This window comes from Perna viridis, chromosome 3 (genome assembly GCF_037379345.1).
Source record: "Perna viridis isolate PV_CMFRI_1.1 ecotype Kerala chromosome 3, ASM3737934v1, whole genome shotgun sequence".
Classification (NCBI taxonomy): domain Eukaryota; kingdom Metazoa; phylum Mollusca; class Bivalvia; order Mytilida; family Mytilidae; genus Perna; species Perna viridis.
This window is the reverse complement of record NC_142447.1, coordinates 50,240,939-50,261,314: the sequence shown is the minus strand read 5'-3', so window position 1 is coordinate 50,261,314 and position 20,376 is coordinate 50,240,939. Positions and strand designations below refer to the sequence as shown.

Below are 20,376 nucleotides of genomic sequence, written 5' to 3'. Positions count from 1 at the left end.
ACCATTTCCCTTTATGAGGAAAATACGACCGGAACAAAATTAACAGACTTCTGTATTTTGGTAAACTTAGGGCATTTTTGTAGTACATTGTTAATACAAAATATTTATTTTCAGAAACTCGTATATTTCCCAATTATTATGGACTGAAGTCTCCCAATTAACAATTTACACTTTTAACACGTGAATGTAAACAGTTTTCAACCAATAATGTTTCGCAATTAAACGACCAAAAATGCAAGACATATTTTTTTGTCTTTGATTATTTCTTGAATTCATTGGTAGAATATTCTCTTGCATATGTTTCGATGATGTAGTGACCGAATAATTGATTGGTCTAATCTTAATTGAAAGAACATTGACTTGCTAAAAGTCCTTCTCTAAATCATTTAGTCAGTTCTACTGATAGCACTTCTATGAATAGGTCGCTTGAATCATGCCAATATTTAAGTCTAGAGAGAAGTAAATGAGTATGGATTTTCATTTATAAAACTAAATAGTCTTTCAAACAAATAAACAAGGAATTCATTTTTCTAACAGTGTGTGACTGGCATACAGCGTCATGGATGAGTATTTCACGGATATTTGCCCGAATTAAAAGTATATCGGTCAGTCCAAATACCTCGCGTTTTATCATTTCTTAAGAAAGTGGTGTTAACAATGACCAACTTTGTACGTATTATTCGACCTATGAGGTTTATCTTCACTCAACTGGTCATTTAAATATTGATAGACGTCCGTTTTGGTCATGGTTTTGTTCGAGTTTCAGGACAAGGTTCTTGTTAATATTTATTTTTTTGGTTATTTAATTATGGGCGAATGTAAATATTGCAAACTAATTTTTGTTACTGTTTCGATCTGTGAAATATAACTTACTAGTAGTCTTTTAAAAAAATAAAAAAAATATGTTATTTACATGATCATTGGATGACCCTTAGTAAAGAAAAGTGTATTTTCTTTTAAATCGTAACAGTTGAAATTTTTACCTCATAGAGTGATGTTAGACACGACCAAATGTCGTTCCATGAGTTCCTTGTATGACTAAAATTACCAAAGTAATAAGAAAACAGCATTTTATTACCATGATAAGTTAATATAATGCTAATTTCAATTTTTTAACTGCACTATTTTTAATATTTTATTCATGTTTGATTTTCTAAATAACAAATCGAAATAAATTAGTATCTCGACTAAATCATTATATTTCGAGACATGAAGTGTCATTATCGTGCTACCAAAACGTTGTGATGTTATAAAAATACAATAGTTTCATCTTGTCTATATAGTGTAATGCACATATTAGATCCTCTCGGTGATGGACTTGGCTTACTATATCAATAGTTTTGGTTTTTATTACCTCTTACTATTTTGTATTTAGGTTATACGCTGGTGCATGTATTACACTTCACCATATCCATTCTTATTCTTATGTTTTCCCATATATTTGACTGCTGCTGATGAGAGGTTACTCCTTGAAACACGTGTACAGCATATATAAATTTGCATTATATATTATTGGTAGTTATGTGTTTATCGAGAGCAAAATAAAACTATTTGAAAGTGAAGACCACGGAGATTTTTCTTGAATATAATATTAATGTTTACCTACCTTATAGTCCTAAATTTATCATGTTTAACAATCGTATTTACGACAATTATACGTTAGTAGTAACGAGTTTATCCGAGTGTTAAAAAGGTACTAAGATACAACTACATATCGGGATATTGTCCATTATGTTTTCTAATAATTTATTATCACGTAGACGTTAATGTTGGCGAGGGCAATATCATAATTTAAGGAGAGTCTTTGGGTTGCGATAGGGACCAGAAAGCATGATATTGCACCTCGCCTAAGACTTGGGCAATATCAGTTTTCTTGGGCCATATATATATATATATATCACTATCCTTGGGCAGTCCGCATTTTGTGATATAACCTTCATAATAATTAACTATTCTGTAAGTATCAAACTCCGTGGACAATTCCTCGACTAAAATATTTTTATCGTCCTGATTTTAAAATTCACACACACACACACACACACACACACTTAATTAGAAAGATAAGGTAAAACCAAACCAAAGATGAAGTTTCTTTGTGTAATCTGTCCAATCTCATAAGCGTACTCCACCACTATTAAACTAGGAATCCAGCTCGACAGTTTGACCTATGATATCGGCCGATAAATAAATGCACGATGGCACGTTTGTATTTTTGAATATATATATATATATATATTCGAGTCCCGCGGAGGGAACGACAAAAATTTGCTTCGAAAATTTGACAGTTCTAACATCGTGGGGAATTTTTCAGACCCTTCTATAAGTTTACGTTATCTTCCCTGTATCAATTTGATCCGATGGAGCAGTGTAGTGAATAGAGTCGTCACATTCTGAGACGTTGTAAATATATATATATATATATATATATATATATTATTTTCAGAAAATGTGCCTTTTTTAAATAATTAAAAGATAAATCGTTTAAACAATTTTAGTTTACCACTTTCACATATACACAAGTTTGTCTTGTAAATGTAAAATGATATAAAAATTAAATTTAAAAGAAGATAATCTATTACCTAAATGGGGAAAAAATCAGTGTCTTTGAGGAATCCCAACTCGACTTCAAGGGTTTGCAAAATTTCACGGGCACTGTCATTAGATTGGATTCAATATTAAATTAAATATGTTTGTAAAAAGATATGATATAAGCCGTCTTTGTCCGTCTCAAGTGACAACACAATATATTATTCAAAGTATCATATACCACGGGAATGATTAAATTTATACCCTATTAGTTTCTGAATTTCATTTAATCAGAAATAGCGAGACAGAGGGGTCACAGTTTTCTTTCTAACCTTTACAATAAATATATTTTGATAATGTTCTATTAACTTCTAATGTTATTATATGAAGAACAGGTTTTATGTGCAGATGACAGAACAGTGATAAGCATCCCAATAGAAAAGACATTTCAAAAAGCAGATAAGTTAAGAATAAAATAAAATCCAGTGAAGAAATATTCCGTCATTGGTATTCTATCATTGCAATTTAATATATTGAAAGACAATTCTAAATAGTTGACTATTTAAATATGAAAACAATACTTTAAGATGTACTTATTTCACATGGAATCTTCTCTTGTCATCTTGCAAACTAATATACAAAATTTTAATACTTGTTTTCAATAAACGTTAATATTTGAAGTGATGTAGATCATATTTCTGTAAAGTGTTTTAAAAGAATGACACAAATTATGCATGCATGCAAAAAAAAAAAAAAAAAAAAAAAAAAAAAAAATAATTTGTTGTCTTACATCTTTTTAATGTTACAAGGCTGTCAAACAATTTATATGTAAGAATATACAATAATACCTTTTTATGGATAATTCAAAGTTAGACTTATATTTGAGTAAAATTTGGTATATCAAATTCTACCCTATAAAAAATACAGATATTTTTCTTAATCGAATACAATCAATAACAGATACATATGTATGTAGTACGATTAATATACAGGTGCGATTCCTACCAAGTACACATACGTATTTTGTGGATTTATTGACATTCCGTTTAATTATTGCCAAGAGTTTATCAGTTCGACAGTATTGTTATTACATTTTTTCTACTCTGTACTGGTTCAGATGTATTTTGTAATGGTATTTTTTGTTTTATTACGCAAAGAATATTTTGAATGTTTTCAGAACTTTTTATCTGTCAAGTATTTTTAGGGAAAATGATCTTTTATTAAACTTGCTTTGTACAGTGTATATGTACTTTATTATAAGTTCACAATAAATACAGTTTGGATATCATATATATTTTGTAAAATAATTCAACAGTTAGGGCCATCTTAAGACAACTAATTCATTGTCATAAAGTTGGGATAAATATTAAGTTCTTGCAGTTAGGCTTCTGGGAAGGGTGATGTTGCTACAAGATTGAGTTAATCACTACAGAAGTTTTATGGTCGTCATTATGAACATGTTTCGTTACGGTACATCCATCGGCAACACTGATTTGTTCAACATGTCATAGTTTTCCTTTTCTCTTTCGTCTACTCTGGGCTTAGCTTTTTATGAGCAACTCGGTGAGTTTGTCTAGAAAAGCAGAGAACACTTACCCTGCCGGTGCACCTGGTCCATGTTCCCAGTTTTTAGTGGAGTCCGGGTTGCTGATTTACTTCTGTTACTTTGTATGTAATATTTTGGTTGTTACGAGTTCTTTGTTTTGCGTGTCTGTTTTCCATGTTTGCTCTTTGTCCTTGAATTACATTCTTTTGATTTCCACTGGAATCTTAGTTACCTTGATTCATTTATACAGGTCATTGGTTGAAATGTTTTTGTTGTGTGAAGTATTATACGTTGTCTCGGTTTACTTAGTCCAATGACCAAGTCCAAAAAAGTTATCATCAATGGATTACGAATATTCATACCAATCACTGGTTACGTTACAAATTTGGTCAATTGTTTCTTTATTGTATACTAAGTAATAAATTAAATAAGGGAAATTAAACTAATGATATGCTTCGAACTTAAGAAAAAAAGAATTTGAAAAATGATGATATTTCAAAAAGTAAATTCAGTAGCTCGGAAGGGTGTTTTATAAGTCATTCGACACCTGGTAGTGATTAGGTTTACTCTGAACTATTTTCAGTTGCTTCAAAGGTTGTAAAAATTGCCTACTTATAAAAAAAGGTTTAACGTTGTTCACAATGTTGACACGAGGGGGCTTCTTTTAAAATCTCCCAGATGTTTGTTTTCTACCTAAAAAAGATTACTTCAGAATCCATTTTATCTTCGAAGATCTTTTTAAAAAAACTAGATTGGGTCTGACTGGGTTGTAATCTGCATGAGGTAATAAACAATGGAGTGAAAGAAAAAAGACTGACCGATGCCTTGTGTAACCAAGTCATGGAATAATGTATCTTCTAAATAATCTGTGTGGTATATTTTTCTTCATTTTTCGATGAAATAAAGTTAAAGAATGGACATTATTCCTAAAATACACACCGTAATAGAAAAACGAAGTCAGAAAAATATTATAATAAATCTTATTTTATTGAAAAAATAATATCCAAATCAAGAGCATTTAGCAGCCTTATGAGGGTCCTAAAATTTGTAATTTTCTGACGACCAATATAAATTTTGGTATATCACACAAAACGTATACATAAGTTTTGCTGAAAATCGTGCTGTTTTTACTTTTACAAATGTTTGCTGTTCGGATGGTTATAAAAATCATATTTAATCCACTTTTGAGCACACACATGGGCAATGTCGAAGAAAATTATAATTTGTAATCACGAGAGACGAATGTACCCGTGTTAAGAAAAATTTGCTTTTTTTGTCTAATTTAGTAACAAGGACAGTATTTGCATGTCATTTTATACAGTTGCTATTATCACCACGAACACGTATATTAAAATGGCTTTATTTTGATTTTTGTGTTGCAAGTTTCTTTGGAATAGTTTTATTATGTATAATAAACATCAAATTGTTTGCTTACACCAATTTAACATCCCTTTAAAAGTTACTTTTTAACATGAGACTCAACCTAATTGTATTGAATATTTTTTTACATTGGAATATAAATGATAATATCTTTCCTCTCTTTAATTTATTGTCATATTTCGGTGTCCTACAGGAGGATACCGCCAATATTGATTTTTTGATTTTTTTTATTATTAAACAAACCACGTTAACTTAATGTTATCTTGGTTATTCATTGTTTCTGTTGTGAAATGTTTGTAATAAATTCGATACAAGTCCCGCATTATACAAAATCATGTGATATCTGTCTCTTTATATTCTGATTGGACAACGTCACAGAGTAGGGACACTTGTGACGTGTTGTAGTGTATTACTAGTCGGTGAACAAGTGCTAGCAGGATGATCACCTGTGCCCAGATGTGCAACATATTTCATTCAAATTGATGACGATTTAGGGATTTATATGAGTAGGGCTGACAAAACAAAATAGTTCAACATTTAATTATAGTAAATGTCATACATCTGTATTTGTATTTAGTTTAATTTAGAGTAATTTTACTTGGTTTTGGGGCCTGTGAAATTGCTTCAATATAGTTTAGATGTAGCAATATCTGATGATTCGACGATATATTTCAACTTCCCGCTAATTCAAATGAAAGTAATACATCCAGGTAAAAAAAATTTACGGAGTCCGCGTTCTCCCCCACCCGATGACTATTTTCTCATTTTAATCCACGATTGGTTGATTGCTTTATATTAACGACGGAGAGTCTGGTAAGTAACGTTAAAACCACGTACAAGCTCATTAAAACATTAGCAAAATGCTTTGTAAAACATTGTATTGGAGTAATCTCCAATTTGCAAGTGTTATAATTAGGGTTTCGGTCGTCAACATCTTACTGAAAAAAAAAAAATAATAAAAAGCAGACTTCATAACGTATAATATATAATAAATGTTAAGTTTTCCTGCAAACTCAAAAATAAAAAAAAAATAAAAAAAAAACCCAATTCAACCCCATGTGAAAATAATAATAGGGTATGTTTTATATAAGCGTGACAATGTACCAGTTTGTATAAAGATATCAGTGCACAGGTACAAAGTCAGACATACTTGTGACGATCAACGCATGAAGTAATACGTTGAGGATTTAACAAATGGACGTTCTAGAATTTGTATCCTATCATGGCTAACTTACCTATACTTAAAGAAATCGATCGTAATACTGTACATTATACAATAATATATCGGTGAACATATACAAGTTAATGTATGTTTATGTTGTTGTTAGTTTTGAATGAATTCTATCTTGTGTTCTGATTGGTGCTTAAGTAGGTAATGGGTGGGAGTTTATACCATAAATGGATAATGTTTAACCTCGTTTCCACAATATAAACCTCCGATCAGCTGATTTCAACCTGTCAGAAACTTTAAGCCGGCCGGCTAGTTTGGAAATTTTCTGACAGTTTTTTTCTCCATCAAAATGACTGAAATTATGGAAAATGGAATGGATCTTCGATCAGACCCTTTAGCGGACGAAATTTTGGAAATTGTTAATGGTGCAACTAAATATAGGGTGAGTTTTAAAAACTTTTTATTTACTATTCATAGATATATCTTTTTATCAACCATACAAATATTTTTATGTTCCTTAGTTTTATTTTTTCTTATGCAAAATAATAACATTATGTGTTTCTATTTATCTTTCCTGTTGCATAATAATGTATTCGCTCTAATTTCTCTGATCTTTATGCACCGAGATAATTTTGACTTCACGCAAGGGATTTGATAGCGATACTTGTCTTAAATTATTACGTAAAATGAACGCTTTACAATTCAATCTTGACGAACTTTCGGCTAATTAGTAATGTGTTATTATTACTGCGACAGTTCCATTAATTCATATGTGTCGATATGTTTCGAAAAAGAACGTGTGGTCAAAACAATAGTAAGCAAAATGTTCCTATCAAGTTTTTATCAGTAGATTACTCATATGAAAAATACTGTCTTAGCTAAATACAGAATCATAATAGTCTGTATTATTTCACAAAAGTTTATATTTATGAAGAGAATTAGTCCAAAAAATTTTGCTTTTACAAATTTACTGTTAATTTCTTCCTTTCGAAAATTTCTAAGTAAAATAAACCTGGACAAAATGCTTCTCACAGCAGTACATTTAAACGTGTATGACTAGAACTTGTTACATAATTGAGCACCATATGCCACTAAGGCAACAGTTACACTTAATTTCTTACAAGTTATTACATACAGTCATGTTTGTGCTGTTCTAAGTCTATATTTATTAATTTTTATTTTTTTCATCAAATAATATGCAAGCTTCATTAGATTATTGTAATGTTGATTATCTCACTCAGCATAGAAACCTGGAAAGCGATTAAATTTCTCGTACGTACAACGTATAATGTTTCTTCAAACCATTTTGACCAGTTTACTCATGAAAAGCTTACTATTACAACTAGTAATATTTATGTATAGTTAATTACTTTATCATTAAATAGGTAAGTGTTATTGATATTCAATCTGGTATCAAATGGTTATCTATATATCTATCTATACTTTTCAATCATAAAAAATGTGAAAATGTGCATGGTACTGTCATTCGGGTACACTAGGATTGACATGGTGGCAAAGCGTGATACCCTTAATTACAAACCTAATTAGTTCAAGGATTTCCAAACATCTACGTAACTATAGAATGTCGCGGGTCGGAGCAAGTTGATCTATCATACAACTTAAGAGCAGATATTCAATTTCAGGCCAAAGGTATTGCAACCAATAGGTTTTGTTGAGCTCAAAGAATCGTACGACTGCTAAAATCTTATAAAAATGGTACTTCAACTTCCGAATGAAAAATATATTGTCATTCCTCTCAGAAATACGTGTCGTATTATTTTCAAAAGATGTCACAAAGAAGAGCAACATTGGTAAAAGCATAGAAAACGTATGTGATAACTGGGTGTAAAAAAAAACAAACAAAAACAATACACAGTTATAAATCGAATTCCACCCAAAGCCAAAATTCTAAAATTAGCAACTTGGTGGTATCCTTCAGACAACCTTTCAGGGATAAAATTAACAAGACCTTATTCAGAAAAGTCTGATAAACCCACCAGTTGGTAACGATAATGTCCCGAAGAACTTCATGATCGTTTTGGGGTTATGGCAGTTCAAAAGAAAAGACCCGGTCTACATTTTTTATCGCCTTATTTATTTGGTAAAATTATTTAAAACCAACAAAGGTTATATAATTTACATACCAAGATTTTTGGTAGGATATCTTGCTTAAACAAGGAGATGATGAGGTTATGGAAAACGGCTCTATTAAAATAGTTATCTTTACTTCTTTACAACAAGTAAGTTTAAAGTAGTATCATTTTGTAAATGTTCTACCACGAATTCCTAATCTGTACAAAATATTCTATCATTTATTCTTTTTCTAAAGAAAAATTCGTTGTATCATAATCCTAATTTGTCGAAAAATGTTCTATCACGAATTCCTTTTTGTCAAAATTGTTTTTGTATTTCTTAGCATTGTTCCGCTCCTGTTCATGTAGCACGGTGTAATTAGTAATTTTTCCAGTCGGTTACTAGTCGACGGTTTTGTTGGAGTCATGCTAATATCTTAACGAGATACGTAATTAGTTATCTGTTTTTGACTATTTTAAAAATATAAGAAAGCAATTGACTTATTCATGTAAGGTTTTAGTTTTTGCCTTGCACCTCTATGGCTGGTGTTATTGCCTACTAATTTCTCAGATCCCTGTATAATGTCTGACAATATGGACTGAGAGTGAGGGGAGTTTACCTCCTGATATAGCAAGATGCCTATCAAAGTTAATATCACTCACAGCCCTATTGATAGCTGGAGGCTGTGTTTGATCTACAGGCTCCTCAGTTTCTTCTGAATAACCATTCTCACTTCAATGAGCGGTTGGCCTTCACAGATGAAGATTCTATTCACAGTTTGACAATTGGTAAGCATATTTTGGTATCTTAGTCTCTCACGGAAGTAATTAATAACAGAGCATTGGTATTCTTCAAGGGCACGCAGTATTTGCCCATCGTCGGCAGATAGCGGAACATCTTTTACCCGAACTCTTATATCAGTTGACCTCTCGTGCTTTGTTATTCTTGGATTTCTGTCGTTGTCGTATATTGTTATGGACTTACCACGAATCTCAAGCTCAGACGTCAATAGGGCATCTCTTTGCGTATCGTCGTCTATATATATATATTCACAGGAGACTGCGAATTCTCTGTAGTCCTTTGATAAAGTCGCTATTGACTACATACCATGCTGCTTCAAACATTTCGTCATTTTTTAGGTACAGCGGTTTCGATGGATTTTCAATGAAGCCGAAAACATCAGATTCCAGTATAAATACTGGTTTTGCTGATGAAATTGAATCATTTCCTTCAACAGGTTTTGGTATAGTGTTCGTTCCAGGTTCAGCTTTTTCAGCGTGGGACGCCTTATTAGAGTGTTATTCACTAGTATCTGATCGGGTCATAACAATGTTCTATTCATCGATGTATTTGGAGCAGTTACAAACCCATTACCTTAGATGGGGGCAGGTAACTCACAATCATTTTGTCGAAAATGTATTATGAAACTTCATTTTTTTTCTAAAATTCCCATTCTGTAGAATACAGTGCTCTATCACCACGAATTATCTTTCTTTACAAACTGTTGTATTATGAATTCCCAATCTGAAGAAAACGTTCTGTCAAGTATTCAAATTCTTTAGTTTTTTCCCCTCATCTCTAGACTGCCTATAAATATACATGTATGTGCCTTTGGCGATTCTAGAATAGCTTTTCACGTTTGACATTCATTTACCTCCTGTATTAATATTATTAATCGACATGTCTTGAAGTACAAACAAATCAGTTTTTGTGCACTTTGGTCGAAATGTTTGTCTTTATTGACAAGCCATTTTTTAAAAAAAAACTAGAAAGCTATTGCATACTAGTTTATATCTAAAATTTTGACATCCTGTCAAGTTCCATTTCATTTTCGAAGACAGTTTAAAAATATGTCGGTTTAAGTTTATGTCAACGAATCCGGGGATAAGGTAACAGTGAAGCAATTATAGTAACAAGGACAAACAGGAGATACAACTTAAACGAAATGTCACAACCCTTTTTTACCTTCACCTTCGTCCAGAAACGGTTTCCCAAGCATTTCAGATAAACATATTTTAGCGCTAAGTTTCTAAGTACTACATAATAACCTGGTCATTGTTATAGTTGGTTGAATCCAAATAAAACCATTCTAATCTCCAAGGTCAATTGTGTTTACATCTTAATAGCTTATTCAGCAGTGTACCTTCAAACGTCACACAAAAGTACACGAAACCAACAGAAATAACTGCCTTCCGTCAGTATAAATTAATTACATCATTTGATTTATCTACTCATCGTGTCACTGCCTAGATCTTGAAAGCGTAAGTCAAATGCAAACTACTACATGAACTTAACGCTTTTCCAGTATCTAACTCAGTACGTTCTCCTTGCCCATTTATATTAGTTTGTAGTTTTGTACTTTCTTGATACATACATGCATATAGCAATAGTTGTGCCTTCATTACACCACGCACACATGGTTTTGTCGGGTTTAATGTGTTTGACCGTCTGTCCGTCTGTTCTTGCTAACCCAACTTTACACAACCAAAATATTACATGTAAATATACATGCCATAAACGGTCTGTTCGTGTGTTTCGAAGTACATTGTACATGTTTGAATTTAGGAAAGGAGAGGAATCTCTTTATACCTTTCAGAACAACATACCCTAAACTTCATGATGGATTTTAATGAAACTTCTCTCTGATAAATCCAAACCTTGTCAATGGAACACCTGCCATGGTTGATTTGATAAGTTTCATAAAAATATACATACCATGTACATATAAGTACATTTTGAATGTATATTGTATTTTAGTCCAATTGAGCTTAGTGTTTCCTCATTGACGATTTGAGGACATATTCTGTGTGTGTCTAATGTAAGGATTTTTTAAAAATTCAAATTACCCTGCAGCATTTTTCTTTATGTTCATCTCGAATTCAAATGGGAGAAAAAAATCCCGGTTTCGTTAGTTTTGTGATTTTTTTTCACATATTGTTTCAGATAACCAAGCGGGTTATAATTGAACGGAGACCATCTTTTTGTCATTTCCTGATTGCTCATTAAAACTCTGAAAACGCATTCATTCGACAAACGTTCAGCTTTTTAATTACGATACATATCATGCATATTAAGCATACGTTATATCGTGTTGCTATTTTGCTGCTTCAGAATAAAACGCCTACTTGGTCATGCTTGATCTTTATATCAAAAGAAATACTTTCACGCTTCCATAATTTCATATAATTACTAATCAATTGATTTTTCGAACTAGTATAATCTTTCGCTTTAAGATTATCTCGTCAAATACAAATATACGAGACAATATTTGAGTAAAATAAAAACTTTATTCCATTTCCTCTCTCACATCTCACAAAGTAGAACTGTTGACTGGATAAACACATTTTCATTACGTTGTAGTATAACAATACTCACTATAATACACAGGCAAATATTTCTCACGTGAAATTCATGTTAATCGAGCTTCACGTGAAATTCATCTGAACTTCACATGAAATTAACATGCTTTTCACATAAAATTTACTTAACACGACCTTCATGTGAACAATTCATGTGAATTTCACGTGATGACTCGATTCACCAGAATTTCACGTGAAGACTCGATTCACCAGAATTTCACGTGTACTCTGTCACAAAGTTTATTTGCTCAATTCAGGTGAAAATCATTTGAAATAATTTTGACTTTGTATAAGTAAGTATAAAAAAAACCTTTCTTACTCGGAATTAAACATAATGAAGAGAGTAGGGCGGATCCAGAAACTTTGAAAAGGAGTCGTGCCAGCTGGGGGTTCTCAGAAAAAGGGGAGGGGTGCTAGGAAATTACTTGCCATTTTTGTCAATTTTATACATGAAAATGAAAATTTTCAAATAAATATGGTGTGCCAACCCCTTGCACCCCATGAATCCGCCACTGAAGTGGAATATAAACGTCAAGCTGTATAGGATAAGATAAGCTGAAATGTTTCGCAGTTCCTAAAATAAAGAAGTTTGATAACAGAGTTTTGCTTGAAGTAATATGTTCAGGAGATTGATTTAAAGATTGGTTGTGATGTATTAACATAAACTGGAATTTCCAGAGAAATTCATAACAGTTATTGGGTAAATGGGCCTGAGGACAACATTCGAGAAACATAAAATATTGAACGGAAAAATAACCTAACTTTTGGGTAAAATTTCGCTTTTTACTTCTTTTTAAAAAAGATGCGACTTAAAATCTTACGAATAACACTAATACCATGGTTTACACTATTAGCAGCGGCTAACTGTTGGACAATGCATTTATAACAGAAATTTCTATTTGCAGATTATGGTTCAGTGCTTAGAGGCAGGTTTTTTTGACACCATTGAAAGTCTAGGAGAACCTGTAACACTCGAAACGTTATCGAAAAAGTGTGGGTACAATTTAGAGATTTTGGAAAGACTTCTGAATGCCTTAACATCATACAAATTAATCTCCGTGGATCAAAACACAAGAGGTAAGAATAATGTAAGGCTTGTCTACTTGTAAACAATTAAATGTTTCCGGTGAAATGATTAAGTCTTGAAACAGGTGAGCATCAAAAATAGAAGTTCGTGACGAATCTCTACAAAAATATAACAACGCTGAATACGTCATCGATGCTAGCGATAAAACATTTATACTAACATCCTCAATTACATTAACTTTATAAAGAACACTTATGGAGCGACGCTTTCATTGTTTTGTGGTTAAAGACTAAGATTTAATGTTAGCAGCGGTTGTAGTTCATAATTACGTATTCAGAATGTTTACATTGTCACAATACTGTTACATGAACTTAAACTAATTGCTAATGAATAACAAATTTCCACTTATTGCTTAATTTTTCAAAAATTTCATCCGTATTAATAAGTAATTTTATTTTAGGAGCTAAAGTCTACAGAAATTCGCCATGTTCTTCGAAATATCTTACACGGTCCAAAAAGCCTACCATGATCGGACTTATCATGATGAATGAAAAAATGTGTTCACCATTAATAGATAACCTACCTGACATACTAAAAAATGGTGAGCATGCGCATTTACTAAATGTTTACATGTTACTTAAATGTCCTCTTTTTGTCTTTGTCCGCTTCACTACAGAAAAGTATCGGTCACATTTTATTAATAGGTCCAATCAAGTATATGGGAGATAACTCAGAATATTTTTTTTATTATCATATTAGTGAGATCTATTCGGACGAATTCACGTAACGCCTTTAAAGAAACAAATTAACTTTGAATGCCTTGATGCATTTTATTGATGGTATGACGCATACTTTGGGTTGGTACCAACAACATGTGGATGATAATAAGTCGATGCACTATAATAAAACTTGGTCAATGACTTTACCATGCATTTGCCTCCTACATATTGTTACAATGCAAAAATCCTCTTTTGCCAAGTGTCACAATCGTCTCAATTAAACCCTTAAAAACTAAAAGGATATCTATAATTTGAATTAAAACAAGTTAGAGTATCATGCTTCTATTAAGTTCTTTGTATGGGTTTAAATTTTATCCACCATTTTCCATTCAATATTTCCCATTTTCCAGTACAGTAATTTTTCATTTAACAATTCCAGTCCAAACGTTTCGCTGTGTTTCCGATCAGAAGACACTGTCAGTAGATTACCTAATGAAAAGAAATCTACAATCTTTAATTGTTTTATTCAGTATTTCTCTATATAAAATTTCATGTATTGTGGTAATGCTAACCAGTCATATGTTTAGGACCAGAAAATCGAAGATGAAAGGATAGTCTTACTCTATCTAAAATGTACATATGTTACATCAATAAAAAGTATGAATGAAGTGACTCATAACACAATATCTAGCAATGAGAAAACGTTGCACACGTGTTGCACTTTATATGTGTCAACTGTCAGTTGTTCAAGGATAGAAAAATAATTACCACTGAATAAAAGAACGATTCAAACTGTCCTTGTTTTTGTATCAATGTTATATATGTCACGCACCTGATAGAGATACTAATTATACTAGACTGCATACTTTTTATAAAGCAGTAAAGCAATCTACTATAATGCCTTAAGCTTTCGATTCATTATTTTGTGGTGTATATTTTCCTGTCATGTATTGCTAGATGTATATAGGTTCGCTGCAGGTAGGTTGGTAAACTTGACAAACAACATGAAAACAGGAAACGAGGTCCAAAAGTTCAAACAAGTTAGATAAAATAAGAAAGGAAGTTTGTCGAATTAAATTCGTACGTGTGTTGTAAACAAAACAGTAACGAGTGAAACAAACATTTTCAATGTCTATCAGAGAGTAACTCATTTATATATTTTATCTGACTGCTTAAAGTCTTTTTAACCCGTTGTTTTTTCTGATATATTCTAGGTATGCCAAAATTTGACATAAACAAAAATATTCCCGACATGAAGAACGAAATGAATAAAAAAGCAATGAACCACATAGACGTTAAAATTGAAATCAAAACACCAGAAAAGAAATCAGTGGCAAGCAAGATGGAGTCTAAACAATCACCAACCGGGAGTCCTACCAAAACACAGAAAATCAAAATGCCACCGAACGGTACGAACAAGATGCTACCAATGACTAATGTGTCGATGGGTAACAACATGTCACACATGCCGAATGGCATTAATGGAAACAAAATGCCACAGATTCCCAATGGAATGGCTGCCATGATGAAAAAAATACCCATGCCATCCTCTATGATGAAAAATGGCAACATGGAAAATTCACCATGCGACATGTTATCGAAATTCATCATGTCAACTGATGCATTCTCGTGTTCATGCGCCAGCGCTGTAGTGCGTGCTTTTGACCTCAGTCCTCACCGAGAAGCAGTTGATCTTGGTGGTATGTATACATACATTATTTCCATGACAATTTGCAAACAGTCAATTACAAACCTTTTTACAACACCATATATCTATTCAAAACTCTGTTAAGTGTATCAATTCTCATACTGTCAATTGGTCCGACTTTGTAATTGCAGGAGGCTCCGGACGAATCTCAATGGAAATGTCTAAGACCTACCCAAAAATGAAAGTTACCATGTTTGATTTACCACCAGTCGTTCAAATTGCTCAGAAATTTTTCTCGAATAACACGGATGGGCAGTTGCAATACATGGCAGGTAAGACTTATGGAGCAGTTTATCTGTACTTTTCATTAGATTAAACTGTTGTATTAACATGTTTTATTTTTGTCGGATTGGTCGATTTTGGAAAAAGCTCTACTACTTGTAATAGTCAATATAGTTAGATTTTTGATTTGATTCTGAATCATATCGTATTAGCATGGACATAGACCTGTAATTTTAGGTCTATGGTATAAGAAGTTTGGAGGACATTTTGAGGAGCTATTTTTCAGCAACAAGTTGGCATTTCAATGGACACTCATTATGCTCCTATCCTAGTCGACTTGTTTTTGTATTCGTTTAAGACTGACTTTCTTCAGAATCTCGCAAAGAATAAAAGTATAGAAGATTCGAATCCTTTAATGTCACATACAGATACATCGATAGTGTATTGTCCATAAACAATCCTACTTTTGGTAAATGGTTACCTTCAAAATATCCACCAGAGCTTGAAATAAAGGAGACTATAGATAGCTTGGTCAGTATCGTTTTTGGACCTACATCTCGAAATTCAACAAGTGGTAATCTCAGTACTGAGATTTATGATAAAGGAAAATACTTTAGTTTTAACAATTATAAATTTTCCATACTTGTGCAAAATATACCTTTATCTCCTGCATGTTTTTTTTTTATGTTTCACAATTGATTTGCTACGCTAGAAAAGTGCTATTCCTTGAACGCCATACATATCTGCATAACAGACTCCTGAATCAGGGATATAAGGATTCTTTTTCTAATATCAGTCCTTGGTTGAATAATAATCAGTTTCTTCTTAACAATGAGTAATGAATGTTTTTTTTGTAAATTATTCTTTGCACTTATATGATTACTGATTACCGATTATGACATTGTAGCGTGCAAATCCTATTTAATGATCACCGGTATATTCACGCTGCAATGAAAGAGGGAGGTTTGGCGCGCTGTAAAACCTAGATTTAACCCCCAATTCGTATGAATTGACCATTAATATACCAGCTAATATCTATTTTGTCTGATTTACTGTAGACTTTGTTTCGTAATTTTGTTGTCACCCTTATTTACTGTAGAGAAATACAAAAAAATCCGTATTTGCTTCAGGTGACTTTTTCGAAGATGACCTTCCCTCTGGAGATCTGTATATCATGGGCCATATCCTTCATAGCTGGGACGATTTAAGTGTGGACAAATTACTCAACAAGATCTTTCAAAAGTTACCGCCAGGCATGTATTTGTTTGTTTGTTTGTTGTGGTTTAACGTCCGAGCAGCAATATTTCAGCTATATTCAGACGATGAACATGAAATTGATGATAAAATGAACATGAAATGATAATGAAATGAAAAAGGGATGGGACACAAGGACAATGGGGTCGACAAATTTTGATTGCCACTGGAAAAAGGGAGAGGTGGGTAGGGTCGGGCAATTTAGCCTCCTGTGGCGGAGCCCTATGGTTCCTGCTCGGGAGAATACCACAGTAGGGTTCTTTAACGTGCGAGGAACGTGGCATCTTTCCCAACACGGTGCACCACTATGGTTTGCGGTCAGGTTTTCCGTATTATAGCCTGACAACCCCAGCATGTAACACGCCAGGGGTACCCCATTCCACCACCTGGGGCACACATCCCAGTTCCTATGTGGGCAGAGCGCCCTAGCCCCCGGCTAGGGTTCTGAGCACTATTTAGTCGCCTTTTACGACAAGCTTAGCGCTCCTGCAGGCCTATTATTTTAACACCCGGACCTGCACGGGGCCCAGGCATGTATTAAATAATCCTATCAACAATTATCATGATACACAAATCAATTGAACCAGTGATTTATCGACAAATATTACATTAAGTGACACGACAATGGCAATAATCATGATAAAATGATATGGAAAGAATTCACATGACATTTGATGGAAAAGCTTTGTATCTGTTACAAGTCATTTTGACAAATATGTTTTCTTTGAGCAAATATACCTTGTAAACTGGCCTAATAGAAGTCTAGTAAAGCTATGTATATATTAATAATATACTTAAAATATACTGAATGTTAAAATGAAAAAGAATCAAACATTTGTATTTTTCATATAGGTATATCAGATATGATATAATTGATATCTACGAACTTTTCTCAATTTAAGGTGGAAGTCTTTTTGTCCTGGAGAAAGTTTTGAGGGATGACAAAGCAGGCCCAGAGCTATGTACAACAAATGATGTCTTGCTGGCACTGATGTCGAAAGGAAGAGAACGAAATGCCACGGAATATCAAAAACTCTTTGCCAAACACGGCTTCACAAATGTGCAATTCAAAAACATTGATGGATTCAATTACTGTGATGCAATTTTAGTAAAAAAGCCATTTTAACTTTGTATTTATTTCCAATTTGGTTCTCAGATAGTCGTCGGTCATTGTTCTTACTATGTTGTTGTTATGTTGTTAATAATAATATACTAGGTCATACGGTATTGATTCTAGATCATACGGTATCGTCTGTTTTACTTTTTCTGTTCTCCTGAGATAGTTTAAGCAACTATTTATTGACAATATTTTACATCATTGCAGTATTTTCAGAATTGATTCCAAGTATATTTTCCACCACACAATATCAACTATATTATTCTAGATAATAAGGTAAAGGAAACCAATCTGTTTGATAGTCAGATCTCATTGTTATGTTAAGTTATGTCTTATATGTTTCATCGATCTCCAAGTAATTTTTAATCACTAATATCATACTGTGTAGCGTTTTGTTAATTGTTCTAAGTTTAAAATATATTCGTTGGTTCTGTTACAGTTTGCATGTTTAAACAATTTTTATGATGTGTTACATTCTACTTTTACCAACCACTCTGAACTATGGTTTAACAGAATTCAACAGTCCTTTTATGAAATTGTAAAAACGAATGTTACAGATGGAAGGAGAAAACTCTTTTTGATCCGAAATAGGGCTGTACGTTTCTAGTTAGGCAGGAGTAGAATAGGGCTGTACGATTCTGGATAGGCAGGAGAAAAATAGTATATGCAAACACTGCAGGGGTCAATGATAGAGTTTATCTATGTATCATATATATTCTCAGGATATCTTTTGTCCTTTATACCTCAATGGTTGATTTTCATTCATTTATATTTCTATCATTCGATACAGGATCTCATATTTCATTTATATACCTCTGCCAGAATACTCGGCATTTTGTAAATATTCTTGTCTATTACATTGTCACATTGTTTTCGGTGTGAATGAGTGGGGGTGTATTTTTAAACTTGATTTATTTATTCTAGGAAAACAAGACCTTTTTATATGGTCATGTACATAGTGTTTGTATTTCAATGTGTAGGTGTTATGCACATTCAATATTGTAATGGACATTGATTAAAATCTTATAATGCAAGCACTAGTATGTCATAAGTAAAAGATAAATATGTAATTTCGCATCTATTATATATATTAAAGGGCGTTTCTGACACTGTCAATGTCTCTCCAAATTTGTCTTGCATATATATTTGATTGGAAATTCAGTATTTCGTGATATTCGAAATATACTGGACTGTTATTAACTTTTCTTGGGTTACATTTTGTTTTTATTATCCAAAGAATGTTCTTTAACCCATTAAACGAATTTATTGGATTAAAAGAATTATTTGTGATGTAGATTGAATTATACGTGTAACTAACACTCTTATGTAGTAACTTATATCTGAAATGTTGTTTGAAAAATAATAAAATGATGAATAAGTATAGTAACTTGTTTTAATTTTGTAGTGTTACATTAGAAAGGATAAATGGAAAATTTTTCAATTGTATTTTAGTGGTATAAAAAGACATTATACATTAAAAAAAAACTGTCTTAGATAAATTGCAAATATGAATTTGTAATGATGATTTTCCAATTTTTTTTTTACAAATTAAATACAAAAATACAGATTATTTTTATTGCGAATTTTGATATGCTGTACACGTGTTTCAGGGAGTTACCTCTTATTGATATCAAGCTTCCATGCCTTTTTGTATCGTAGGACCCAACACGTAGTGTTTCGTCAATTGATTGCATTTTTAAAGGTGTATCATAAAATATATATTATCGACGTATTTGATTTCTGTATGCAATTATTGGCCTTTCTTTGAATTATTCGGAGCAAGTTTCTTTGATAATGTGTTCCAAAAATTTCTTTAAGCGCGTGTTCAATCTAATACCTTCGATCAATTGTAAATTATTTGTTTTTCGTGTAGTAAGCCACTTTTAGTTTTAAAAGCGTTCTGTTTACTATGAAATATAACAGAAAACAGTCCAGAAATAATCAATGTTTTTTCAATTGACCTAAACCCTGCATTAAGTGTATGTGTCTATGGCTTGTCTTGATTCTTCACGAATTTTGAACTTTGTCAAATATTGTTATTATACAATAGTCCAGAAAAATTTTGCGATGTAAAATCATTAAAGAATAAAATGAGAACAATCAAATGCATATATTGCATGTAAGAGGTACAGCTAAGAACAACAACTTTTTTTTTTTTAATTTGACCGTTCATCCCATGCATACCCTTAATTTAAAAAAAAAAACGAACATTGGTTCTTGAAAGGTCATGAAGTACGAAAGCAATATCAATTTTGAATTATCCTGCAGGGACGC

General features: G+C 32.3%; 1 protein-coding gene across 5 annotated transcripts; it reads left to right on the top strand.

Annotated features, from left to right (window-relative positions):
- The first annotated feature begins 6,599 nt into the window (after positions 1-6,599).
- On the top strand, positions 6,600-19,485 carry LOC148622759 (acetylserotonin O-methyltransferase-like). 5 transcript variants are annotated; one of them, XM_088572930.1, is made up of 8 exons: positions 6,606-7,065; positions 9,836-10,085; positions 12,961-13,132; positions 13,543-13,683; positions 15,016-15,501; positions 15,641-15,781; positions 16,862-16,984; positions 17,888-19,485. In XM_088572930.1, the coding sequence occupies exons 1-8, from the start codon at positions 7,046-7,048 to the stop codon at positions 18,109-18,111; spliced, it is 1,557 nt and encodes a 518-aa protein (XP_088429056.1). In that variant the 5' UTR covers positions 6,606-7,045; the 3' UTR covers positions 18,112-19,485. The 5 variants fall into 5 exon arrangements, with proteins under 5 accessions (XP_088429059.1, XP_088429057.1, XP_088429056.1 ...); XM_088572934.1 differs by having other exon boundaries at positions 6,611-7,065; positions 9,934-10,085; XM_088572933.1 differs by lacking the exon at positions 9,836-10,085 and having other exon boundaries at positions 6,600-7,065.
- The last annotated feature ends 891 nt before the right edge of the window (positions 19,486-20,376 follow it).

Bases quoted from the DNA above. Each gene is read 5' to 3' on its own strand.
- LOC148622759 (XM_088572930.1), top strand. From the start codon at position 7,046: ATGGTGCAACTAAATATAGG. The intron at 10,086-12,960 runs GTAACTCACAAT...TTCTATTTGCAG, and splicing joins ATTACCTTAGATGGGGGCAG to ATTATGGTTCAGTGCTTAGA. The intron at 15,782-16,861 runs GTAAGACTTATG...TATTTGCTTCAG, and splicing joins GCAGTTGCAATACATGGCAG to GTGACTTTTTCGAAGATGAC.